The 27,708-nt window shown below is 37.0% G+C and overlaps 1 protein-coding gene across 4 annotated transcripts in view; it reads right to left on the reverse strand.

The window, feature by feature from the left end:
• Positions 1-1,336: 1,336 nt before the first annotated feature.
• The window catches only part of LOC131154318 (uncharacterized), a 126,522-nt gene continuing 100,150 nt past the window's right edge, over positions 1,337-27,708 (reverse strand). For 2 of the 4 annotated variants that reach the window (XM_058107011.1, XM_058107012.1), the window contains exons 38-44: positions 16,322-16,505; positions 16,024-16,240; positions 9,368-9,689; positions 8,484-8,623; positions 7,802-7,926; positions 7,495-7,699; positions 1,337-1,681 (exon numbers count right to left, since the gene is read on the reverse strand). In XM_058107011.1, the coding sequence (XP_057962994.1) occupies positions 1,594-1,681; positions 7,495-7,699; positions 7,802-7,926; positions 8,484-8,623; positions 9,368-9,689; positions 16,024-16,240; positions 16,322-16,505 (1,281 nt within the window). In that variant the 3' untranslated portion in view covers positions 1,337-1,593. The remainder of the gene's footprint in view (positions 1,682-7,494; positions 7,700-7,801; positions 7,927-8,483; positions 8,624-9,367; positions 9,690-16,023; positions 16,241-16,321; positions 16,506-27,708) is intronic. The other 2 variants (XM_058107014.1, XM_058107013.1) reach the window with 1 other exon arrangement.

The following is a 27,708-nucleotide window of genomic DNA, read 5'->3' on the forward strand; positions in this document are numbered from 1 at the left end:
GGCAATGAAACATGAAGCACAAAGTTTTGTACTGCATTTTGCCTCAAACCCTTTATCTGTAGTCCGGAACCATCTGAGACAAAAAAGTGACACATGTTGGTGTCGTCGCCGTCCGTTAGCCTCTGCAACTAAACTCAACTTTCATATATTTATAGATATGATATCAGATATGACACTGAGCAGGTGGAAAGAGTATGGAGAATGAATAGACTCGAGCAGTATTAGTTATGCAAAGGGCAAAAAATATGGCCGCTTGTCAAAGACCTCTTAACAACAAATGCAAACTCTCTTATCATGAGGAAATTTTGAGAAAATTGATTTATTTAACATTCCTTTTGTCCATCATACTTATACCTCTCTGTGTACATGCATATGTTCATGCAAACCCAAAAAGCATACAACAAAAAAATATATTGTTCAAGAAAGGAGTTCATTTATCAGGAAAGGAAGAACATTCAATTCTGGATTGTGCTGATAAAGAGTGACCTCGATGATATTTGTTGGGAGACAGGGGGGTGTCCAATGACTTTCTCGAGGAGAGAAAGAAATTCTGCCAGTAAAATGCCTAGAATTGTGCTCCAAGTCTCTTATGCTAGTTTGAACGATAAATGCTTGTAAGGTTCATTAAAGGGCTGATGGGTTAAGTGAGATCGTGTTTGCCCCATAATTTTAATGGGTCCAATTTTGTCAATTTAGTAAAAATTCAATATTAAGTTGAACCATTAAAGATTCAGTATTGATTTGTTTCGTATTCCAGTCCCCTTATTATTTTTTTTATTATTATTATTATTATTATTAGTTTGCCTTTCAAATTCAGTTTAACCTAATGGATGGCAAATTAAATTGATTGGTTTGCTTTGGATGGACTGTTTGGGTCCTTCAACAGCCTTAACGGTCAGCAATTATTTTTCCCCCCTTCTTTTTCTCCGGCCTACTATCTAAAAAGTCATGCTACTAACTGAGCTATCACCAAAATATTTAGAAAATTAATTCACGACAGGGGACCACAGAAAGTCTTTTCCTGACTGTTTTTTCAGGTATATTTCATTTGAACTATACGTTATAGAAATGGATTCCTTCCTCAGAGAGATTTGAGTCCCATTAAAATTGTTGTACTCCATTTCAATTTCCACAAGCAAATCCACTCTTTACGACATTCAAATCATTGAGACTTGTTCAAAATATCAAGACTAACCAAAACATGCAGTGAACAGATAAAATTTGGAGCTGTTTATAACGATTCTCACCAGAGATAAGGTATCAATTAGAATCATTGCAAAACCTACCCAACATTGTTCGACTTCCAACCAATCTGCCAAAGAGCTCAACTCAGTAATGAGAATTAAAAAAGGTTCCATAACTCCGTCATATGAAAATGATAGAATGTATATACATTTTTGCACCACTGGCAGTGGTAACAACAAATAAAACCTCACGACTACAAAAAATGATTGCCTCTCAAAAACAGCAACCACTCAGCTTTCTATAATGTACAAACCAAAAATTATGGCTGAATTCATCAGCTAAACCTCGTATAAAAAAAAGTGGTAAATTAAACACCAAATCTGGCTTTGTCAAATTGCATCTTCCCTGTCAACTTGCCATGTTAACCTTTTGGAGGGCCAATTCTGCGGAAATGAGCCTGAGCAATACTTGCACTAGTTCCCTAACTCTAGCTTCCCTGTACAAGGAAAAGATCAGCTTTAAGTCAAAGAATTTCATTCACAGAAAATAAATGTAACCATACGGAAAATTTGTAATTTATTCTCACCAAGTAGCATAGGTGTTTTTTTTTATTTGCTTTTTTGGGGGGGGGAGAGGTATCAAACATTGTAACAATATGATTGGTATCAGAGGAAGTGGAAGAGAGGAAAAAGGGAATGAAAATTCATTCTTTTTGTAGCTAAAGAAGGAATGGATGGAAATGAGAGTTTTCTTCCAAAATCAATTTCTCCAAAAGTGGGCAGAAAATGGATAGAAAGAGCATTGCTCACTATATTATTTACTCATTAGTTTATTCATTTGGCTGGAAAGAGACTGGTTGACTAATCAAGTTGAGTGGTTACAATTTTATATTGATAACAGTTTTATTTCTTTCCATTCTTTTCATTCAATGATAGGAAACAAAGAAATAACACTTCCTATCCTCTTTCATCCCTTCTGCCTTTTTCATGTCCTTCCAATTTGTTTCCTGACCAAACACTACATTAAAGTCAATTATGATTATTATACTATTTCTGCTAAAATAAACGTACAATTGTGCATGATCGCATAAATTGGCGGAAAAAGATATTATGTAGCCGACCCCACCTAGTGGGACTTAAGGCTTGGTTTTGTTGTTTGAGATTTTTAGTAAAAAGAAAGACCTAACCAAACGATAGGTCTCTCCTTCTATTTATAATACATATGAAATACATTCTAGTGACCGTAATACCCTTACTCTAACGTTTTAACATTACACTAATGCACTATTGATATGCTAAAATACTAAAATAACCATTAGCACTCTCCCTAAAGTTGGAGCATAGATATCATATGACCATAGCTTATTACAAAGAAATTTAACACGAGCACCCTCCAAAGCTTTGGTAAACAAATCAGCTAGCTGCACATAAGACTTCACATAAGTGGTGGTAATAAACTTCCGCACAAGTTTCTCCCGGACAAAGTAGCAATCAACTTCAATGTGTTCGCTCATGAAAGACCAAGTTGGAGGCAATATGAGGAGTAACTTGATTATCACACATCAACTCCATAAACTGAGAATGTGGAAAACACAATTCTTTCAACATGTTTTTCAACCAAACAAGCTCACATGTAGTGTAAGCCATAGCCTCTGACTCAACACTTGCCCTATCCACTACGATTTATTTCTTACTCTTCCAAGAAGCTGAGTTGTGGATCTTTTGTATGAAGGTGATCCGACCCAATCTACATCAGTATATCCCTGAATATGAGTGGCCTTGATCTCAATATAAGATAACTCTCCTAGCTGCACCTTTGAGATATCTCAAGATGCGAATTACTAAATGCCAATGACTTGTCTTCGGAGAATACAAAAATTAACTCACAACACTTGTTGCAAAAGATATGTCAAGCCGAGTGGCCATGAGATAATTCAAATATCTAACAAATCTTTCGTATCATCTTGGGTTAGGCAACCAATCACCCATTATCCAACACTAACTTGCCGATAGGATCCATGGCTGTATCAATCCATTTGGATCCCAACAACCCCGTCTCACCCAAAAGATCAAGAATATACTTCCTTTGTGACAAATAGTTCCAATACGAGATGTGGATACTTCTATACCCAATAAGCATTCCAACGGTCTCAATTCTTTAGTTTGAAACATAGTTTGTAGACTCTAGAAAGTGTTTTAGGCTTTGAATACCTTGATCATCATTACCATAATTACAATATCATCCACATACACAATAAGAAGGATCCTACTCAATGAAATGATGATAAAACATAAAGTGAACTACACACCATCAAAGGCCAAAGTCAAGTATTACAACACTGAATCAACCAAACCATGCTCTCTGAGATTGTTTTACACCATATGATGCCTTTTTGAGCCAACATACTAAGCCTAGCTCCCCCTAAGCAACAAACCCACGTGGGACCTCCTCCTCAAGATCACCATGAAAGAAGACATTCTCCACATCTAATTGATGCAGAGGCGAGTGACAATGACCAAGAAGATGAATAGGTATTGGCAATCGAGGAAAAGGTGCATGAATAATCCAAACCATACTCTTGAGTATACCCTTTAGCACCAAGACGTGCCTTAACATAAGCTATAGAACCGTCAAGATTGACTTTCACAGCATACACCCAGTAACAACCAACCATAGATTTGTTAGGAGGAAGAGACTAATTGCACATATCATTGTCATGTAAAGCATTCATCTCTTCAACCATTGCATTCCTTCAACCAGAGTGGACTAAGGCTTTAGAAATGGATTTAGGAAGGACAATAGATGATAGAGTAGTAATAAAACAATAATAGGAGGGTGATAAAATTTCATGGCAAACAAAGTTGGAGATGGGATATTGTGTACATGAGGAGCATTTACCTTTTCATATAGCGATGAGAGGATCAACATCGTGGGGACTATGATCATCAAACGAGGAACCCAAAGGCATAGTAGTAGAAGCTAGAGGTGACTCTTCCTTGGAGCTGCCGTCATGAATACACCCGCAAATTAGGACAATCGAGATGACAAGGACTCAAATTACATGGAGGCATAGGTGGATGATTGGGTAAGGATAGAAAACTAAAATTTGGACGATTAGGTAGGGGAAGAGACTCATTGAGATAAGAAGCACTTAGGGACTGAGAGTTATGTGATGCAAACTCAAAGAAGGTAACATCAGAAGAAACAAAGAAGTGATGCAAAGTAGGATTATAACAACGATTTCCTTTTTAGTGCATGTGTAACCCAAAAAGACACATTTATAGCATGAGGATCCAACTTATCCACCCCACGAGTTAGCTGATGAACAAAGGAAACATACTTGAATGTACAAAGAGGTAGAGACTAGAGAGAATAGAGGTGAAATAGGAAAGAGAACAAAGTAAGGAATTTTAGCACTAAGAATAGAGGAGGATATCCTGTTGATAAGATAGCAAGCACCAAGTAATAAGTACTACATCACTCCAAAACACTTTAGGTACATGTATCTGATAAAGTAAGCTACGAGTAATTTCTCGGATGTTTATTTTTCCTCTTTGCAACCCCAACATAGCAAGCACTAAAGTACTACATCACTCCTAAACACTTTAGGCACATGCATGTGATAAAGGTACGAGTAATTTCTAAGATGTCTATTTTTCCTCTAACCAACCCCATTTTGTTGAGGAGTGTGGGCATAGGATGATTGATAAACAATACCGAACTGAGTCATATAAGTAGTGAATTGAGTACTGAAATACTCTTTAGTATTATCACTTCAAAGAATTCGAATTGGCAAATCAAATTAAGTCTTTATTTCCTAAAAAAAGGAACAAATATATGAAATAACTTAGAATGATCTTTATTAAATAGAACCAAGTCATCCTTGAATAATCATCGCCAAAAGTTATAAAGTATCTAGATTCCAACTTGGACACAACTCGACTAGGACCCCAAACATCAGAATGGAGTAACATGAAAGGGCTTGCTATCTATTTATTGACTTAGAAAGCCAAAGGGGCACAATGATGCTTTCCAATTGGCAAGACTCACAATCAAGACTAGACATAAAACTCAAATTAGGAACTAGACGCTTCAACTTTTCCAATGAAGGATGAGCAAGGCAACAATGAATTTGGAGAGGTGTGATAGCAGCAGTGCATGTGGTAGAAGGAGAGAGCATCTTAAAGTCAAAAAGTCCAACAACTTCATGCCCTCCGCCAATAGTCTTCCTCGTCTTCAAATACTAAATGAACATAGAATTAGGGAAGAATGTTACTAAACAATTCATGGATTTGGTAATCTTGCTAACTGACATAAGATTGAAAGAAAACTAGGGAATATGCAAAACAGAAGGAAGAGAAATAGAGGAAGTGGGATTTACAGTCCAAATTCCCTTGACAACATTAGTAGATCCATTAGCAAGAATAACATGAGGTAAATTTTTAGGATACTAGAGAGTAGAGAAGAAATTAGGTATATACCTGTGATAAGATCAATAGCAACAAAGTCTATAACCCAAGGACTAGGATGAGAAGTACTGGATGATATGCAAATTGTGGGGTTACCTATTTGGGCAAGGGGTGCAATGGGAAGAGAAACTTGATATGACACTTGATATTGCTGGAACTTGGAATATTCTTCCTCGGACATAGATATAGTACGTTGCTCCCCACTTGGCCCCAAATGGTGTGGAGTCGATGGTGGCTGCATTGACAACACATGAAGTTTTTCAGTGGAGATCCCAACAATGTTGAATATTATGATTACCTTGTCCACAATGAGCGCACTTGCGAGGAGTTCCTCTACCTTGTCCATCTCTTCCACCAAGGCCGCTCAAACGACTTTTTGTAGTTGCTTTGTTGGAAACTAGAAGCACCTTGCATTGCAAAGGCTGTCCTCTTAGAGCCGGATGCAAGAGCAGAAGAATATGTGCTAGAGGAAGCACGAAGGATACGAGAACAAACATCGGAAAATTATGACAACTCTGCCCTACCAACTATCTAGGACTGGACTGCTTCAAAGTCAGGTTTCAAACTTGCTAGATCTTGAAGAACTATCACCAGCTCCCTCTATTTCTGCATCTAATGAACATCGGTAGTTACAAGTTGCACGATGTTATGCTCCTCATGAATATGCTTCATCTCTCCAAGATACTTTGTAACATTCCTGTCTCCCTATTGTAACTGAAAGTACTTTTAAGGATAAATCATACATATGTGTGTATACACCGCATTTGCGACAATGTGTAATGCTACTAGAGTACAAAAGCTTGGCATAATCCAAAATCTCCTTGCATGTGTGCTGATGCATGCACACTCGTGCAATCTGCTGTTCCATCGAGTTCCACAAGTGGGAAACAATCAAAGCATCTTCCTGAATCACACTTCTTTTCTCTTCTCATTAGGAGGCTTAGATTGGAACTAGTGGTCAAATTTTCCTAACCTTGTTAAATAAACTCTTAACTTAGACCATTGAACATAATTCTTTCCATCCAACTTTTCAGTTGTAATCTGTGGTAGCGATGAAGGAAACATGTTTTTGGGATTCATCGACTCCATCCAACACTTACAAACTAGACCACTGTCAAACAAGAGGAACAAACAAACTAACCGAGTAACCGGAACAACCATGAACAAGGTGAACAAGACATGGTCTTTACTAACATCAAACAACAACTAACGGATTGCCACGAGGCATGGTAAAAAAAATTGGATATTTAAACAAAACACATGCCCAACAGCCTGACATTATGGTCCATGGAAGGGATCATAACATGTTGGAGGAAAAAATCAGAAAAAACTGTCTCACACGCTGGCACATGGGATTGGTACTGCCAGCAGTCAATCAGTGAGTGGAGGTGCGTGGGATGGTCTCCCTTGATGGGATTTTACAGGGTCATTGTTCGTAGGGTTATGTTTTTGGCTATGTGGTGAGTTTTGTGAAATATTGAAGGGTTGACGTGGTTCCAAGAAGGGCAGTGACGGGAGGATGTTTTCCGGTGACGGCTGAGTTTGGTTTGGTGGTAGGGTTTAGATTGGATCTTGCTCTGATACCATGTTGAGAATTTTTGGCAAGATGAAGGACCTAACACAACGATAGGTATCTCCCTCTATTATACATATCAAATACATTCTAATGGCCATAATACCTTTACTAACTCTTACTTATTAACACTACACTAACACACTAATGATACTAAAAGACTAAAATAACCATCAACTAGTTAAATGGGTGTTAAAGAGTGTTATATCAAATGTCATTCTTCCCTCTTTTTTTCTGTTTTTGGGTCTGAAAGTTATATTCACTTGCCTTGAAATGACGAGCTCACAGAAGGATGGATATAGAACAAGTAAATGGGTACGCCTGTCCTGATTTTCATACTCTGAGAGGCCAACCTTCAAATATGGATGAAGAGGAAGGATGGCTGCTGTGTCTGAATGAATCACTAGACGAGCAAGTTCCTGAAGAACATATATAATTTCTTCAAGCCTCGGTGTTGGTAATGGACGTTCACCTGCAAAAACAGTTGGATGGTTCAAGAAAACCTGGGATGCAAAGAATTCAAAATGAAACAATAAAAATATCTAAAGATAATAAAGTTGAAAACACAAAGCACCTAAGTCATTCTCATCAATCAGATATCTGCTCAATATATACTCGCATCTAGTCATAAGCACCATGATTGATATTTTGCTAACTTCAGATCTTGTTGAGTTCCAATCACTGGCTTCATTGCTGTAACTGAGGATGGATAAGAAGAATGTCACGCTCAGAATACAATGGACTGGAAGCATAAAATTATTGACCAAAATTATAATCGAGTATAAACATTTCTTCCAAAACACAACAGGAGTGTGAATGTGAAAACTACTACAGGGATTACCTAGATGATTAAGTAAATCAAGGATACTAGACTGAACACAATAGGTATTAGTTGATCACAGACAAGTCACGTTATTATCCAACTCATTTTATAGAGATTTTTGGTTCTTGTCAGAAATATTTCACAGGCCAGATATAATTCACAGGCACTGAGAAAGCGAGAAATCTGGCCTCGTGAAAGGAATAATTTTGGCTTTAAGGTCCATTGGAACAGCTCGCAAGGAAATACCACATCTTAAGCAGATCTAGAAATTCATCCTAAATTTTCACCATCTCACATGAGATGCCCATTCAAGTGCTCCCAGCAGCGAGCCATTGCAACAGACAGCTAAAGCAGTGCATGGTAATCTGTGTATTAGTTCAAGTTTTAGAAACTGGAATACAAGGGTCCTGGATAACCTCCTGCCATACTACACCTGCTCAGGGAAAATAACTTTTGCAAGCAAGTCAGCGAGAATCTGCTGCAATGTGAAGGCATAAGTTCCACAGTTTCAATGGGCAAAGAGCATGTACGGGACGCACAACGATCCAAGGTCAGAACAAGCCGTTGTAGAATCTGTACAATCAATGGCAGTGGAAAATATTGAAGTCAGTGAGATCCTCCCAATCAATAGTTTTTATGAAAATTATTTTTGAAAGGGCAGTAACGCAGAAATCTGCTTTATTAACAGGGTATTGCACTCAAAACATTATAGGACAACCCAGCTGTTCAATTCTTAAGAACCATAAAATAACCCGTATCAAAAACTAACACGATGCAGGGTGAAAGAAGCAATGATGGTCCACAATCATGCAACAACATAAATCTTTTTTATGTGAATTTCATGTGGAAATACTTGTTTAGGACACCAATTTTTTGGATACCAATGTGAATATAAGCATCTAACAAGACTAGCTTAGATCACTAATTTGATACTAGCTCAGTTGCTGAAATGAGGATAAAATGTGTAAAGAACATATAAACCTGTAATTAAAAATAACAACTTAGAAGAGCGATTGGCAACATATACAAGTTAAATGGGCGGTCTGATAGTACAATGTGTAGGATTCAAAGTGGTTTGATAGTGCAATATGTAAGATTATCATAGTAGCCAAACTGAAAAATATAATGAAAATTGTTCGAACCCACACCCATCTTCCCAGCCATTTATAAAATAAAATAAATGTTACATTAAATTTTTAATATGAAATGTCATTTACGATAATTAAGTGGCAGTTACTGATGTTGCATGCATATGTTAAATCTACACATTTCAGTTTTCTATGTTGCTACCCACGCTAAAGTTGGAAAGAAAATTACATCAACAGGTGCATCAATGTTTGCCTTGAGAATTTTATCCCCAAGAATGTTTAAAATGTCCAACTCAAGAGACTCATCGGCTTTGAGTGCCACTGCAGAAATAGAATTGGAAGGAAGAGCGCGTCCACAATAACCCACAAGGAATATTTCATAAATATCTGCAATTTCTTTCCAGACACGTAATCTTGCAGGTTTGCTAATACTTGGATCTGGTCCAGTAAGAGCTATTCTTCTAATATCATCAACAATAATACAATTGAAGCCTTCAACAGCTATTCTCCAAAGTGCACTATCTGGACTGTCTCTTCTCATTGTCATACACCTATAAGAGAAGTTCAATTATATTACGCAAAATTATAACCTCAAAACCCAATAATTGAAACAAAAGGCACTAGGAAAAATGAATGAGGGTAATAACAAGAACGAATGTTCCATTTTATAAGTGCAAAAAGAAATGTTTGTATCTAATTGTTCATTTAGAAGATTGAACCAAATACATCACAATTGTTACATAAAGCATTAATAGTAGCATCTAGCATATTCAATTTTTGAGGGTGGATCGGAAAATGTGGTAATCTGATTCCCACCACTTTAGGTAATCTTAGATTGCCATGAGAATCAGTTTTTGGGAACATATTTGTCCCTACTTTGTGGCCTTTGGTCAAAAGACCCCCCATCTAGGAATCAACGTAAAACCCCACCCACAATTAGCAGGTGTGCAGTGTGCTGCTCCATTGCACCATGACCATTCATCAACCAAAAAGATAACTGGCAATCTAAGCCACTATTTTTTGAATAAGAAGATGATCAGTGACTTAGCCACCATCAATTGCCTATAAAGATCACTGGATGACAATTACTCATCAACTAACCCCCTTTAAGAATTATGAGCCCCTTTCAAGTAGATCAAAGTTCTAGCCACCGGACCAAAGACCAGATAGAGAGATCAAGGGGTGTCCTCTTCAACCAGATAAAGCAAATAGATTGAAGGCCAGATCGATGAGATTAAATGCCTTTTCTCCTCTTTTATCATTATTTAGTCCTATTTTTTTTCCCAAAGATTTATTTGGTGGTCAGCAATGACCTGAAGGGAGACCTCTTCAAAGATGACTGTCATCCCATCTCTTTTCTTCACCCTTCATCATTTCTATTTTATTTATGTTTTCCAAGATGAGGAGATTTTTTTGAACTATTAATGCAGTACCTTGTAGACTAAATCTTGTATTCCCAGAATCTTTCATGCAAACCAAATTCCTCAATCTCAGATTTTCGGTAATATGACTATTGGCAATCACAATTACCAAGAATATGATGCCAAGGAGGAATATATCTGAAATTACGCAAATCAATTGTGCTTTAATTGTTAAAATGATTACCAAAGAGATAGTTGCTAAAATAATTATTATAATGAATGAATGAATGTTTGAATACTCAGCTATTATTTGAATTGAACACTAATTGCTAACTGCATTTTACAAGTATCTTTTATCATTATTCAGATACTTCTATTTCTTTTAATTACTTTAACAATTGGATTTTTCTAGCGCAAGCCCTGAAGGCACTTGTCACCGCAATATTTTAAAAAACAACTAATACTATTAATGAATTGAACATGGCGATTTCTACTGCAAAAAATAAAGACTATTTCATAAAATTGTAATTTTAACCAGTATCCTTGGGTCACTCACTAAATGACCCTTATAGATTGTGTGTTACAAAGTATAGAAAGGAAAAACTCATGCATGATACAAAACACACCAACGGTTAATGCAAGGGAATAAATATTGCACCTAAGTTTTGTTGAGAGAAATAAACATAACTTTTTTTAATTTCATTTTTTTTCTTAACTAAAATGTTCTAGTAAATACTACTGGTAAAAGAAAAAAAAAAGAACAAGTTTTGGCACATTCCCCTGTTTTGGTCGATTTACTTCTGTCATATGATACATAATATTTGAAGCAAAATATCATACGAGAGGCTACTATAATATTTGTACATTATCACATATTCTTCTGCCAGTATGGATCTGGATCACAATGATCCAGAAAAAGGAAAAGAAAAAGGGTAGTTTTTAGACTCAATATTCTTGCAATTTGTCTCAGGGCATGTGGGCATGCGGCATAATGAAATATTTATATATTCATCCATACATTATCTAAGCTTGTGTTTTCTAGGAAAGCACAGATTTTTTATTTTTGATAAAGAACAAAGACAATTGATATTAGTCAGAACATGACGAAGATACAACAAAAAAGGGAATGATGTCCATCTAAAAAAGGCAGGCATGCATATATATATATTCATGTCATTGCATCTCCCATCCAAAGTTAAATGATTGACTGTTAGGCATGTAGGTTTGTTTATGAGGATACAAATATTTGTCTCTGGTTCAGTTGTTTAGTATAACAGCAGTGTATTAGTAAGCATGAGTAACTAAGGGTATGATGGTCATTGTAATGTACACGACACATATTACAAATAGAGAGGAAGACCTAACACTGTGATTAAGGTTAGTCCGCAAAAAACTTCTAACACGGTATCAAAGTCTGATAGTGATACCTATATCCTAACTGCGGCAGTCACCACCATACCAAGCCCTAAGCCTCTTAACCCTATGCATGCCTTGTTGGGAAGAAATCTGACCTCACTGCCAATTTTTGTTTGACAATATCCCGTGTATTTTTCAAAAATTAAAATTACACATTCTCAGTCCTCAATGATCTGCCTACCCCTGAAAGATCACCTCCGATGGAAATCGTGTGCGCCCTCAAGTGCTAATTGCAGGACTGCAGCTCCAATGTCATGTGCCGGCACGGGTGTTAAACCTTGTTTTTGCACTGATTTGCCCTGTGATGATTTGACTCCCTCTGTAGGCCATGGTAACAGGTTGCTTTGCAGGTATGGCTAAGAGTATAGATTTGTCATGATGCCTGGACTGTGCAAGAGCAGCAAGACACTCTCTCCTCATTACATTGGTGGGTGCTTGCAGTGTTGTTGGTTTCAGCAAACCCCTTTGCTGGTCACCATAGAGCTGTTGATGTGTTGTTAGTCCTTTTGTTCTTTTTCCTTCCCCCAAGTTGTTCCCTTTGGGATGGAGTCCATGAACTACAAAACTATGTTTCCCTCATCAGTCACCACAAATTCCACTCTCACTGGTTCAGCTATTGGCAGACAGAATACTGTATCTGTTTCAGAGGAGGAGTATTCAAAGTTCTTGCAGTATGAGGAATTCCAACAAGCATCTCATGCTCAGAAAGGTAATTTGTAATCCTACAGCTTGCATGGCAGCTAGTTTCTCTCCCACTAGTCCCTGGGCTATAGATTCTACCGCCATTGACCATATGACAGGTATCTACTTCTGCCCTCCAGTATTTGGAGAACCTACCTCAAGTTTCCTTTCTGAAGGGTCCACAACTACAGTCAAGGGAATAGGAACAGTAAATTCTATTCCTTCAGTCTCTCTCTTCTGTTTTGTTCATTCCTAAATTCTCCATTATCTCATGTTAGTAAGATTACAAATCACTGAATTGTTCCATAACCTTTCTAGATTTTTTTTATTCAAGATTTGAAGATGATGAAGATGACTGGTGTAGGACATAAGGCTGGTGGACTACTGCTGCTATACCACATCAAATCCATTGTCATCTTAGTCATGCTTCATTTGGACAAGTTAAAATAACCGGTTCCTACTTTGAGTTCTGTGTCATGAGTTTTGAGTTGTTTCAGTCAAGAAAGCACCATCATGTTCCACTTCCTCCCCGAGTCGATAAATGGGCAGTCATCCCTCTCACGTTAGTTCATTCCAATGCTTGGGGTCCCACTTGAGTCATGTCAAAGTTGAGGTTCAGATATTTTGTTACTTCTGTCAATGACTACTCAAGACCAATGTTTTAAAAGGCAAAGACGTAAGGGAAGGCGTAAGCCTTTTAAGAAATTATTTTTAAGATTAAAAAAAAATGTAAATAAATTTTATATATTTTAAAAATAAATAAAAATTAAGAAAATTACAAATATAATGTAAGAAATAAAATATATATATACTTTGCAAACTACTTGTCAGCCATTCAAAAATTGCTAACTTGAATTCATGACATAAATCATGATAAGAGATAGCTATACTATTACAAAGTTTAAACTATTTTCATGATCCAAGATAAAACTCTATTACTTTGGAAAGATTGAGGTTCAAGAGTTCTAAAAATCAACTCATATTATGAGATTCCTTTTATACAAACATGTAGTTAAAATTTTTTCACCAATTTTTAATGGAGAATCACACACCCAAAATATGTAAGCCTCAACTAAAAAGGTGCGCCTTTTGCAAAAATGTGTTAGCCTCAGCATATAATGTGTTAGATTTTTTGGAATTTGGTGTTTTAGATTGAGCCTCAATGCATTTAGGCATGTTGTGCCTTGAGGCTAGCCTTAAGGCGAGCCTTGATTGAGGCTTTTAAAACACTGTTCAAGACTCAGCCTTATTTTTTAATAAAAGACCCTTCTTCATTTAATATCCTTTGTGCCTTCTATTCTGAAATAAAAACTCAATTTATTTACCAATATTTTGTAGTCATAAGTTATGAGTACTTCAATACTCAATTCACTACCCATGTGACTAACACTGGTATGATTCATTAATCATTTTGTGTCCACACACCACAAGAAAATGGAGTCATGAGGAGGAAAAACAGACTTCCTTGTTACTGTATTTACCCTATTGTATTAGATGAATGTCCCCAAAGTATGTTGGAGTGATCCCATGCTCACTGCTGGTTCTCTCATTAAAAAAGTTCCATCCTCTTTCTTTGGAGGCAAAATACTATCCTATTCAGTTCTCTTCCCGAAGGCTCCTTTGCTCTCACTTCCTCTTTGTATACTTGGGCGAGTATAATTTATTTATCAGTTAAATCCACGAGTGGATAAGTTGGATACTCGTTCTATCAAATGTATCTCTGCAGGCTACTTCTACTCTAAAAAGGGGTATCGATGTCGTAGCCCTAGTTTACACCATTTCTTCGTTTTTATTGATGATACCTTCTTTGAGTCTATACCATACTATTGTGATTCCTTGAGCAATGCCTACCCTTTCTCTCCCTAGCCTTCAGATTATGACCTATTAGCTCTGTCCACTCCTTCTGCATCTGCTTCAAATTTGCGTCCTTCAAATAACATGGATCATCCTGATTTGTTGGTGTACAGTATACACGAAAATGAGTCAAGTCTCTTCCTCCCAGCTTCTACTGCTATGCCTTTGGTTTCCTTGTCTAATGATCCAATTTCGCAAGATGTTGATCTTCTTGTTTCTATCTGAAAAGGAAAACACAACCCTACCATCATCCAATCTCTAATTTAGTTTGTTATGATTTCCCTTCTTTTCTTCTTTTCCTCATCTAACTTTAAATTTCACTGTGTTACTTATTATGGTTGGTGGGTTTTAGGCTACATGATTTTTTGGGTGATTCCTACCATTATGAAATATGGTTTGACTGTTAGACTGGAGGATTAGTGGGGCGACAGGTGGAGGTTGAGGTGGCACAAGGCAATTTAAGTTTAATCAAGAACTCTGCATGCTTAAGTGGAAAATTGTAGAGAGCCTTGTAAAATATTGACCATATGCAGCATTTTGAGATCAAATAACAAAGTCATGTCAAATGAGAGTATACTTGATACAACTTGATGCAGGACCAGCGTCCTACAGCTTTAAGTTCTTCATAAGTCTGAATAAAACTAGCTAAGAGGCTTATTGTGCTTAGAAAATACAAAAATCTAATTTAACAAACCTAAATAAAGAAAAATACAAGTTTCATTGTAAGAGGAAACTATGTAAGAAACCTAACTAGCTAAAATACTAGTAAAAAAATTTTAAAACCTAAATAAACTAAAATACTTCTTTCCTGAATAGTAATATCCCAGAATCCTGAACATGTAGCCCTAGTAAAAATACCCTAAAAAAAGGATATACAATGTAATTAAGAAAGTAAAATAGCTCGAGTTTGCACAGTGTTGAGGGTTCTAACAGGGAACCAAAGGCTTGGTCAATTGTTGCAACTAGCAACTACAGTGGCAGAAGTAGGAAATTGGATGTCAGGTAAAGTGATAGCACATTGATGGTAGCAAGGCAATGGTGTGACTTCATTGTAGGGAACATATAGCCAACCAGTATCTCAAAATCTAAATCATTAATTCTTAAAAGCTAATAAAAAATTCATTGCAACTAGTAGTTTATAGGCTAATAGCCTTGTGATCAAACAGAACTAAATTAGGTAACCCTAATCACTCTAATCAATTGAGATACGTCCAACCCAAGACAACTCGAACTAACATGAAAATATAAAGTGTGAACTACAAAAATAAAATGGAAATAAAAAGAACTAAACTTTCTTGGCTTCTACAAATTTGTGGGCAACTGGTGCCATGTGGAGGCAAATATATTTGATTTCTACATCACACACTCCCATTGCCTTATAGGAAGTGCCCAATGGGAAACTAAGATAAAAAATGAAATTTTACACTCCAATTTCTCGAATTTTTTTTTATATCAGAAAAGATTGTATCTTCACAGTTAAATTTAATCCACCATAAAAAACAGCATTCTTTTTCCCAGAGTTGAACAAATGCTTTAGAATAACTTTCATGTCAGAGGCTGGATAATTATGTACCTTCCAAGACCTTGAACAATTTCAGGGAATAAATTATTTTTTTCAACAGCTGGGGCTTCAATAAAAAGTTCAACAAGAACAGGAACAAGCTTCTCAGCAAAAACATGAGTTGAACTGCCACCTGGCACAGTTGCTACAGCCTCAGAACTCAGCGATTTGTCTGAGAATATGGAAGCAATACCATTAGGAATTTCATAATTTACCATCTCATGTGAACCTGGAAAGAACACATCATATTTTATTTACTTTCTTTGTTTAAGATGGAAAGAAGAATCAAAATCAAGTTCCACTTCTGTACCTGGACTAGTCTCTTTACTGCTGATTTGCTCAGGCTCATTATCATCATTTTGTGAAGAATCAGATCTTGGAAGATATTTTAAAAGCTCCTGCAGAAAAGGGAACCACATTGAAGACAGATAATCTGTTGGACGTAGCTGCCGTAAGATTTCCAGCACTGTACGTTGCAAAGGTGAAATATTTCCCTGGAGAAAAGCAACTGAAATGACATTAGGGCAGAAGTTTAACCAAGTAATTGGTTAGCAAATTTAGCGTCAGAAATTGTGGATTGTTTTCAGTTTTACTATAAATAAAATAAAACAAAAAACTATAGTGTTTTAACCAAAATTCATCAATGAATTGGAAATTGTGTGTGTGTGTGTGTGTGTGAGAGAGAGAGAGAGAGAGAGAGAGAGAGAGAGAGAGAGAGAGAGAGAGAGAAATTATAGTGTTGAGAATCAGATTGAGATTGTAGGCTTTTGATAAAGAGATTAGACTTTAGATTGGCATCATGTATTTGAGGATCACCAGTTTTGTTGGAGAGGTTTCTTGAGGAGATTAGGTGTGCAGTGTTTGGGATGGATAGAGAAAAAACTCCCTGGGCAGTTTTAAAGTAGCATTTCTTGAGGATTTTTGTTGGAATGTGGTGCAGAGTGAATTTTTTTATTCAGAAGATAAAATAAGAACTATTATTAAGAGAGAGGAGAAGATTGGAGGACAACAACTAGAAATTCAAACAAAAGCAAGAAAATAACAAAAGACAGCTAGAAAAGCAATGCCCTCCACTCTTGTTGCACATAAATTAGCCATGTCCTAAAAAACTATCCAAATGCCTAACACCAGAGTGGTGTGAGACAAAGAACCCTACTCCACATATAATAGAAGCAGTCATCCATCCATTGAAAATTTTAGAGTTGTATTTGATCCAAATACACCACACCATAGCAAAAGTTGCACGCCTCCAGAAAATTTTCCCCTCCTTCCAACCTCCAAAACCCTAAAAATTCTCAGAAGGAAAAAAACTCTCTAAAGCGATGTTTCAAAAGGCAAAGGCGCAAGGTGAGGCATTTTAACCTTTAAGAAGCAAGGTGTAAGCCTTAAGGTGTTGACGTTAAGCCTTTTGAGAAATTTATTTTTAGATAAAATATGTAAATAAAATATGTATATTTTAAAAATAAATAGAAATTAAGAAAATCACAAATATAATGTAAAACAAAATCAAATATAATTTGCAAACCACTTGTTGACCATTCAAAAATTTCTAACACTTGAAATCATTATGTAAATTATGACGAGATATCTACAACATTACAAGTTCAACTTATTTTCAAGATCTAAGATACAACTTTCAATTATTTTGGAAAGGTTGAGGTCCAGGAGTTTTAGAAATCAACTCATATTATGACATTCCTTATTATATAAACGTGCACTTAAAATTTATTAGCCAAATCTAACTTGAAAATCACACACCCAAAATGTGTGAGCTTAAACTAAAAAGGTGCAATATGCATGCCTTTTGTACAAATGTGTAAGTCACAACGTATAATGCGTTAGCCTTTTTGGGATTTGGCATTCTAGATTGAGCTTCAAGGTGTTTTAGACATGTTTTGCCTTGAGGTGAGCCTCAATTAGGATTCCAAATATTCCTAACCAGAAACTCATAAGTTGCTTCTAACTTGGACTCTTGGATCATAACCACCTTCAACTAATACTCAGATCATCCAAAAACATGAATGGTTCCTGTTATTCTATGCACCACTCAGGTCAACATGTATAGCGACTCTTTTTTTTAGCTAATCCCCATGGAAATTAGATAAATCCACATGCTTTTGGGCTCCTTCAAAAATAAGAAGGATGCCAACATTAGATACTACACCCTTTAAGGGAGCCAACAAAGTCATTTCTAAAATAATCATCAACAACAAAATATCTGGTAAGGAGAAAAAGGGTTATGACGAGGATCCTCAAGAGGAATGCAAGGAACAACACCAATTGTCCTAACAACAACCAAAAGATGATTAGCCATATTCCCAACAGAATTATACATCTATTGCTTATAAGCCCACTAAAACTTCATCTCTCATAGGTTACGTCTTTCCCAAGTTTGATTGCCATTCCCATGAATCCCACCATCTCTCATAAGGGTTAAAACAAGGATTCTCAAGAGGAATTCAAGGAACAACACCACTTATCCCAACAACCAAAAGATGATAAACCATACTCCAGTAGATTTATACATCTATTGCTTCTAAACCCACGGAAACTTATCTCTCATAGGTTGTCTTTCCCCAAGTTTGATCGTCATTCCCATGAATCCCACCATCTAGATCAATCATATTTTAAATCACCCTTGTCCCCCCACTCAAAAAAAAAAAAGACTTAACTCTACAATAAAAGTTGTGGCTGTCGTGATAACATAAACATGATCAATGGATTCCCATCATTTGAACCATAATCGAACTAGAACACAATATATTATCCACCAAATGTGAACAATCATCATCGAACTTTCACCATGTCAAATTACTAGTATATTTTGGCTTAAGAGGATATCCCCAATGACTACTTCAAGCCATTGATAACAGATTTCATAAACTCTCTGTTGTATTGATAGGTAATGCTTCAACTCCACACCTATACTATCTTAGACTACCCCTTCATACTCAAACAACAATGTCCATTGGCCTTTATCAATTTTGAACTAGAGGACGTAGGGCTTCCATGCTTCAACATGAGTTGAACAACTCAAACCAGAATTAAAACCAACGTCTATTAGCCCCATGCCTCTTTGTCATCCCAAGGAAGTCATATGTACCTCGGAGCATGCTGGAATCTTTGTTGCCCTCACTAGAATAAGTCTAAACCCATTTCTAGAATTGTTTAACAATATTTCATGAGTTCTTTGAAAAATCAACACCTTGTCAGTGTTGTCACCCTCAGATCTAGCTGATTTGTCCTTCCCTGGAAGAGCATCTCTTATGATTCTCACGCCCCCTCACAAGCCAATCCCAAGTCGGAAGCTTCAACGCCACATAAGACTAAAACTTTTTAGTCCTTTTTTCCTGAATGGTTGATACCCTCAGTAAGTCATGATAACAGGTCGGTTTGCATGTTATTTTTTCCAAGAATATAATCACCCTCAGACCTAGTCGATTTGTCCATCTTTGGAAGACCATCTCTCATGCCTCTCATGCCCTCTCACAAGCCAATCCCAAGTCAGCAGCTTCAATGCCACACAAGACTAAGAATTTTTTAGTCTTTCTTTTCCTGAATGGTCAATTCCCTTAGTCATGATAACATGTTGATTTGCATTTTATCTTGGCCAAGAATAAAGATTTGTCATGCTTGGAGCTCAAGAATGATGTCTTTTGTGCTCAAAATTTTGTACATTCAGTCATGCAAGAGCAATGTATCCTTGCCATATGACAACTTATAGTCCTTAAGTCTCGTGTTATCCCTTTGGGATGGAGTCCATGAATCACAACAACTTAGTTCTCTTTTTTTTTTTTTGTTAAAAATCAATACTAAAGTTGAATGTAGGTAACTAATTACAGTGGTCTAAGGTTATCAAGATTTATTTGATAGGCTTAGGCAACTTTGAACATATCTAACTGAGTGATGACAAGAGGAAGGAGATACAGATTGAAGAATATGAATTAATTGTCTCAATGTTATGGAATTCGATTGAACCCTAGATTGCTTTATGTTTGTAAGGAGATTTAGGATTATGTAAAGCTCTTCTATTTGAGTAACCTGATTCACATTTATGATCTTTCCTTGCTATACCTAAAATTATAACAAGGGAATAAGAATGTGTTTGAGAATATTAAGCATATTGGGGTATTAAATAATTCGTGATTGATCACGAAATGTGAATATTCCATGGTGACAATGTGCATGATTGATCATATGAAGAATATTGAGTAAAACTCAATGCTTTATGACATGGAACATATTTGGTGCAAATAGGTGTAAAAATAGAACTAGAAATTCACAAATGAAGACTAAGATTTCAGGATAGTGTTTTAGGAATTGATTCAAAAAACTACTAATCTGTAAAATAATAAAGAGATGATTGCTGTAAATTTAGCTTAGAAAATACGACAATTTCAAGTCACAACAACTACTTAATCCTCAAATCAGTACCTGTTTTGGCACTGTTTCAGAACGGTAACACTGGCTTTCTGCTAGCCTCTTGCACCTTGAGCTGTGATGGAGGGAGTGGTAGGCACCGCGGGGTTGAATCCTCAAAACTCTAGCCTCCAAATCTCACAACCCTAGCTGGTCTGGAGCTGAACAAAATCTTTTCAAAGACAATGCCAAAAGCCTCCTAGAAAAGTGGCTGAAGATTCCTATTTATACTAGCCTAAAGCTTACAAGAGAAGTGTAGAATTATTAGATATCTGTCAGCCTTTATTAGAGGCTGGTCTTTAGGAGATTTACAGCTAACAAATCAGTTGATTTCTTAGCTATTTTTGGTTCCACGATCCTAGGGGATTTGGGTAGCATGTTACCCGATTATGTAGATAGTCTTTCCTACTCTACTGTTTTCCATTTTAAATAGGATATTCTATTTTCACTAGGTTGTAAATATCCCTAGTAATTTGAAAGATTTTTTAGAAGAAGAATAACCATTCTTTTTGAATTTCATGAGACACGATTACAAGATAAATAGTAGAGGAAGAACACCAAATTAGGAAGGCCACAAAATCAGCAAATCAAATCAGCAGATCTCTAGGCTAGAAAACAGGAAACTGAAACTACTAGAATCTGAAATAGTAATTTCAGATTTTATTCAAAAAATAGAATTTCCTAATTTATTCCCTAGAAATCCGACACCCTCCTCAAGTTGGAGCGTACATATCTATCATGTCCAAGTTGCTTACAAAGAGCTCAAAACTAGGTCTGAATAATCCTTTGGTGAAGATATCGGCTATTTGTTGAGTAGTAGGAACAAAAGGCATGCAAATAGCTCCACCATCAATCTCCTCTTTTATGAAGTGTCTGTTAATCTCTACATGCTGTGTGTGATCATGTTGTATTGGATTTTGAGCAATACTTATGGCAGCTTTGTTGTCACAAGACAACTTCATTGGCATGTTCACCGACATCTGCAGCTCTTCAAGAATTATCTTCACCCATAGAATCTCACAAACTCTGCTAGCAATAGCCCTATATTCTACCTCGGCACTGCTCCTTGCAACCACATTCTGTTTCTTGCTTCGCCATGTGACCATATTTCCCCAAACATAAGTACAGTATCCTGATGTAGATCTCCGGTCAATCTGCATTAGTGTATGCCTCTATGTTCTGCCGTGTGGTCTTCTGGAAGAGTAAACCCTTGCCTGGCGTACTTTTCAAGTATCTGAGAATCCGATAAACTGAATATACCCCTGACTTTTAACAAACTGAGTCAATTTCTCAAACCAGGCTTTTGATGACTGTTTTAACCCATATAAGGACTTCTTCAGTTTACACACCTTTGTGCCAAACTTTTCACCAAATCCTGGAGGTGCATCCATGTACACTTCTTCCTCCAGGTCTCCATTAAGAAAAGCATTTTTGACGTCCAACTGTTGCAAAGGCCAGTCACGATCAGCTGCAAGTGACAAAAGACCACTTACAAAGTCAGCTTTGCGACTGGGGCGAATGTCTCCAAGTAATCAATGCAATAGGTCTGAGTGAATCCCTTGGCGATCAATCGAGCTTTATACCGTTCTAGAGAACCATCAGATTTATACTTGATTGTAAACACCCATTTGCACCCTACAATTGTCTTTCCTCTTGGTAGATCAACTAACTCCCACGTGCCATTTTTTTCAAGAGCTTTCATCTCCTCGAAGACAGCCTCCTTCCACTCAAGAACTTTCTGACCCGTATTAAAAATCTCCATACAAGACAATTGTTAGGTAAAAGCATGAAAAATAGGTGAGAGATTTTCATATGACACATAATTGGACAATGGATGTTGGGTGCAAGACCACACACCCTTCCGGACAGCAATGGGAAGTTCAGAATCATCGAACTCAAGATTGGAACCAAACTTGGGTTCAGAACTAGAGGACTCCAAACTCGAAGATGAAATGGACTGAACATGAGGTAAAGGCTTGGTGAGGACATTACCTAGAGGGTTTACGGATTTTGGACACAGTAACGGATTTGAAGACCCTTTCTTTCCAGTTGTCCTCTATTGCGAGTAGACAATGTCAATTGGTACCAAAGCTGTGGTGTTTTTTTCTGTTTCTCTTTTGTTAGTCATTATAGGATCATGAACATCATGTGATGGCCTTGTAGGAAGACCTGCCTTTTCAGTATCTAAAAACCTCGACTCACCTTCTCCTGCTATAATAAAGCTTGGGTTTCCATGATGAATAATCAAAGTTGGAAAAGGATCACTTTGCTCTTCAGTTTGGAAAAAATCACGAAACACAACCAAATCTTTGTTTTGGTTCCACTCCCCCCCCCCCCCCCCCCCCGCCGCCCCCCAACACTGAAGATGAGGCATACAATAGGGATGTAATTCAAATAATATAACATCCAAGGTAACAACATTTTTTTGGAAATGGGTTCAAAACATTTATACCCCTTTTGAGATGGAGCATAACCAAAAAAACACACATTTTATGGCTCGGGGTTCAAGTTTTCCTCACTTATGACTATGAATATGAACAAAAGCGGTACAACCAATTATCTTTAGGGGTAAAGAAGAAGACAACCGAGTTGATGGATAAAACTTATGAAAACATCAAAAGGTGTTTCAAAGCTTAAAACCTTATTAGGCGTTCTATTTATGAGATATGTAGCAGTAAGAACGGCTCCACCCCAAAGATATTTAAGTACCTGATTGGTAAAAAGCAATGCCCGAGCTACTTCCAGTAAGTGTTTGTTTTTTCTTTCAGCCAAACCATTTTGTTGCAGAGCATTGACACAATAGCTTTGAAGAACAATTCCTTTTTCAAGAAAAAATTGGCCCAAAATGTTTTTGAAATATACTCAACCATTATCACTCCGCAATATTTGAATATTTTTTTGAAATTGTGTTTGTACGACGGTATAAAAATTTTTGAAAATTGTTTCCACTTCAGATTTTTCCTTTATCAAATAAACCCAACTTAATCTCGTGTGATCATCAATAAAGGTCACAAACCATTTTTTGCCAGAATACGATGATATTCAACATGGGCCCCATATTTCACTATAAATCACAGTAAATGGTGTAGTTGGTTTGTAGGGTTGGGTGGAAAAGGATGCACAATGATGTTTAGCAAACTGACAAACTTCACATTGAAAAGAAGATGGACTTTTATTCCGAAATAAATTAGGAAACAAGTATTTTAAATATTGAAAACTAGGATGGCCTAGCCTATAATGCCATAACATGATATCACTATCTTCGAAAACAAAAACAGAATTTAAGCAAGTACTTTGACATTGTCTACTCAAGTTAGGTCCATCGTCAAAATAATAGAGCCCATCTTTTTCCTTAGCACTGCCAATCATCCTCCCCATGGCAAATTTCCTTAAACTCACAATAAGAAGAGTAGAAATTAGATTGACATTGATGATTAGAGTTAATTAAACTGATGGACAATAAATTGCAAGACAAATTTGGAACGTGGAGCACATCATCGAGAGTTAACAACGAAGTGAGTTTGATAGTTCCTATCTCGGCAATTAACGAGAGTGATCCATCTGCAATTTTGACCTTTTTATTGCCGCACGGGGACTATAGGATGAGAACAATTTGGAGCAACCAGTCATACGATCAGTTGCACTAGAATCAATTATCCAAGAATGAACAAAATTAGGAATAACACCTAAAAACGCAGTAGCAAGAGAGTTACCCTCCTATAGCAAAGAACAAGACGGAGTTAAGGACAATTTTGGAGATTGAAACAATTTGTACAGGTGCTCTAATTCCTCCTTGGTAAAAGGGACTACATTCGAGTTGGTAGAAGGCTCCTGAGTCTCTTCAGCAGTGGCTTGGTAGGCGTGACTATCACGTTTGGATTTTGGCTTCCAATTTTTTGGTTTACCATGAAGCTTCCAACACATCTCCTTCGTATGCCACTGTTTTTTGCAATGCTCGCACCATGGTTTCTTATGCCCATTGAGTTTTGTAACCATGATATAAAGGGCTGAATTCTGGGAATAGTAATCAAAAGATACAGACTTGGGAGGAATAGTGGGATTGGGCAGATTAGTCTCAAAAGTACCGGAAGAGCTAGTAGGATTTCTTTGGGCGCCAGTCATTTCCTAATTTATTCCCTAGAATCTACTAGAATCTGAAATAGTAATTTCAAATTTTATTCAAAAAATAGAATTTCCTAATTTATTCCCTAGAAATCCAACATTGGATGAGAATTATCATCTATTTAAAGGGAATGTAATCTTTTTCATAAGTTAGTGGAATATTTAGTTTTCTTTTCCACATTTCAACACGATATAAGAGCATCCTCTAAACCCTAATCCTCCCATATGACCAAATACAGTATGGCCACTGGGAGAGGCCACTCCACCTCTTTAGTTTCAGACGTCATCGCCAATCAGGAAGCCATGGTCTCAGGCAACAATAGCAGTTCAGATAGCAACTTTATGCCCATTAAAAGACACAAAATTAATGGGAATAACTATCTCCTTTTGGATAGTCAAAAGAAGATAATGATGGGCCCTCAAAATTCTGCAACAAACCGAGAGAGTTCAGCCCTAGCGGTTCGAGGAAATCCATATAACAGCAATGACAGTAGACCGAAGAAAGGGAGGTCTTGGTGTGACCATTGTCGATGTCTTGGTCACATCAAGGACACCTGCTGGAAAATCCACAGTAAACCCGCAGATTGGAAACCTTCCTGCTTTGCCAATGGTAGACAAGGACGGGGAAATTTTGTCTCGGTAGATGAAAAGCCAACACCACCCAAGCCCAGTCTCTTCATTAAGCAACAACTAGAATTATTGCAGAAAATGTTCATCCAATCTTTAGCAGCCCCTACTACTGTGGTTGGTACCGGTTGGTTCTTTGGCACACAAATGTAATTTTTTAAGTGCTTTTAATGTTAAAAAGGAGAAGCTCGGTCCATCGATTATAGACTCTGGAGCATCAGACCATATGACCGGAGATAGAAATTTTTTTTCTACTTATAGTCCCCGTTATGAAAATTTAACAGTCAAGATAGCAGATGGTTCACTCTCGAAGGTGGCTGGTACAAGTTCTGTTAAAATTTCAGAGAACTTAACACTCAACTTAGTTCTATTAGTGCCAAATTTGGATTGCAATTAACTGTCTATTAGTAAACTCACTCGGGATCTCAATTGTGTTACTAAATGTTTCCCAAATATGTGTGAATTTTAGGTCTTGGATTTGGGGACGACGATTGGTAGTGCAAAGATGTGTTCGGGGCTGTATCTTCTCGAGGTTAATGATCCTCCTCAAGGAACAACTCACAAATCCGATTGTTTAGTGTCTAGAAGTCAAAGTTATTTTTCTATCATTTGTTCTAATAATTATAGTGCAATTATATTGTGGCACTATAGGTTAGGACATCCAAATTTCTTGTATCTCGAGAAACTCTTACCTTCATTATTCAATAATAAAAATCCAAATGATTTTCAGTGTGAGAAGTGTCAATTTTCAAAACATGTTCGCAACTCTTATCCCAACCCTTTTCAATGATTCAAAGTGATGAGTGGGGGCCATTTAGGATCAAGAAAATTACTGGATCTCACTGATTTATATCCTTTATGGATGATCACACTAGACTTACCTGGATATTCCTCATGAAAGAAAAGTAGGAGGCAGGTTAGATTTTCAAAAATTTTAACACCATGATCCAAACACAATTCCAAGCAAAAATAGAGATTGTGAAAATTGAGAATGCCAAAGAATATTTCAAATCTATTCTTAATGATTATCTCTTAAGTCAAGGTATAATACACCAAAGTTCCTGTGTCGACACTCCTTAGAAATATGGAATTGCCGAAATAAAAAACCGGCACCTACTAGATGTTGCCCGCTCCCTCATGTTCTCTACAGATGTGCTGAAACACTCTTGGGGTGAAACCATTCTCACTGCAGCCTACCTCATAAATAGGATGCTCTCTTGTGTTCTCAAATTCCAAACTCCCTGTCAAACTCTACTTCAGTCCTTTCCCAATACTCGACTCATCGCCACTATTCCTTTCATAGGATTCTGGTGCTCAGCTTTTGTTCATGTTCATAGTCAACACCAGTGTAAACTTGATCCTAGAGCCCTTAATTGCATTTTTCTAGGGTGTTCTCCAAACCAAAAGGATTATAAATGCTATTCACCAGCCACTAATGTCAAGATCAAGTGCTTACTAGTTTGCCTAAAAGCAATTGCTCTTAGGGAGGGCGCAACTTTATTTCCTTATACTCCTAGCAGCGCAGAGCCCTGCACTAAGTGGCAAGCGCCCATGAGAGGCTGCACCAGAAATGGTGCCAACGAGCTGGCACGCCAAGCATTGTCACAGCTAGTTAGATTGCTGGCCCCCATAAAGCCAACAACTAAAAGATATTATCACTCCATGGATGTCACCTTTTTTGAGCAAAAACCATATCACTCCAAATCAGAAATTCAGGGGGGAGATTACACAGGAATTCCAGCTTTGGGATATTGAAGAGTTATCTCACCCTTCTTCTGATTCTGGCCCTTCTCACGTATGACAAATTTCTGAATCTATTCCAACTATTGACTCCATTTCTCTTTCGCATCCCTTCTTAAAATCTCCCGTGAAACATCGGCATCTAGATGCTATTCAACCAACAAAAAATGATATGTTGATTACCTATTCACGGAGGAGAAGGAACCAAAAAGAGATAGAACAACAAGCACCCTTGAAAAAAATCCAAGAGTCTCATCCAAGTCCTAGATCAAGTGAAATTCCACCAAGTAACTCTAATCTCGAGACTTCCCATAATGAGTTAACTAATGATGATAGTGATTGTCCTTTTGCTGTGAGAAAAGGTGTCAGATCATGCACAAAACACCCAATATACACTTTTGTGTCATATCAAAGGCTGCCATCGAATTTTAGATCTTTTGTTGCCAACCTCGACAAAATCCAGGTTCCTAATAACATACAAGAGACTCTCAGTACACCTAAATGGAAGTTTGCTGTCTAGGAAGAAATCAATGCACAAGAAAAGAATGGAACATGAGAGATCATAGAATTACCAACTGGAAAACGTTCAGTAGGCTGAAAATGGATATTCACTATGAAATACAATGAAGATGGAAGTGTTAACCGATTCAAAGCTCGGCTGGCAGCAAAGGGATTCACTCAATCATATGGAATCGACTACGAAGAGACATTTTCCCCCATAGCCATGTTAAATACAATGCGGGTCCTCTTACCTTTGGCAGTAAATTTAGACTGGCCTCTTCACCAACT

The sequence above is a fragment of the Malania oleifera genome, chromosome 4, assembly GCF_029873635.1.
Source record: "Malania oleifera isolate guangnan ecotype guangnan chromosome 4, ASM2987363v1, whole genome shotgun sequence".
Taxonomy (NCBI): domain Eukaryota; kingdom Viridiplantae; phylum Streptophyta; class Magnoliopsida; order Santalales; family Ximeniaceae; genus Malania; species Malania oleifera.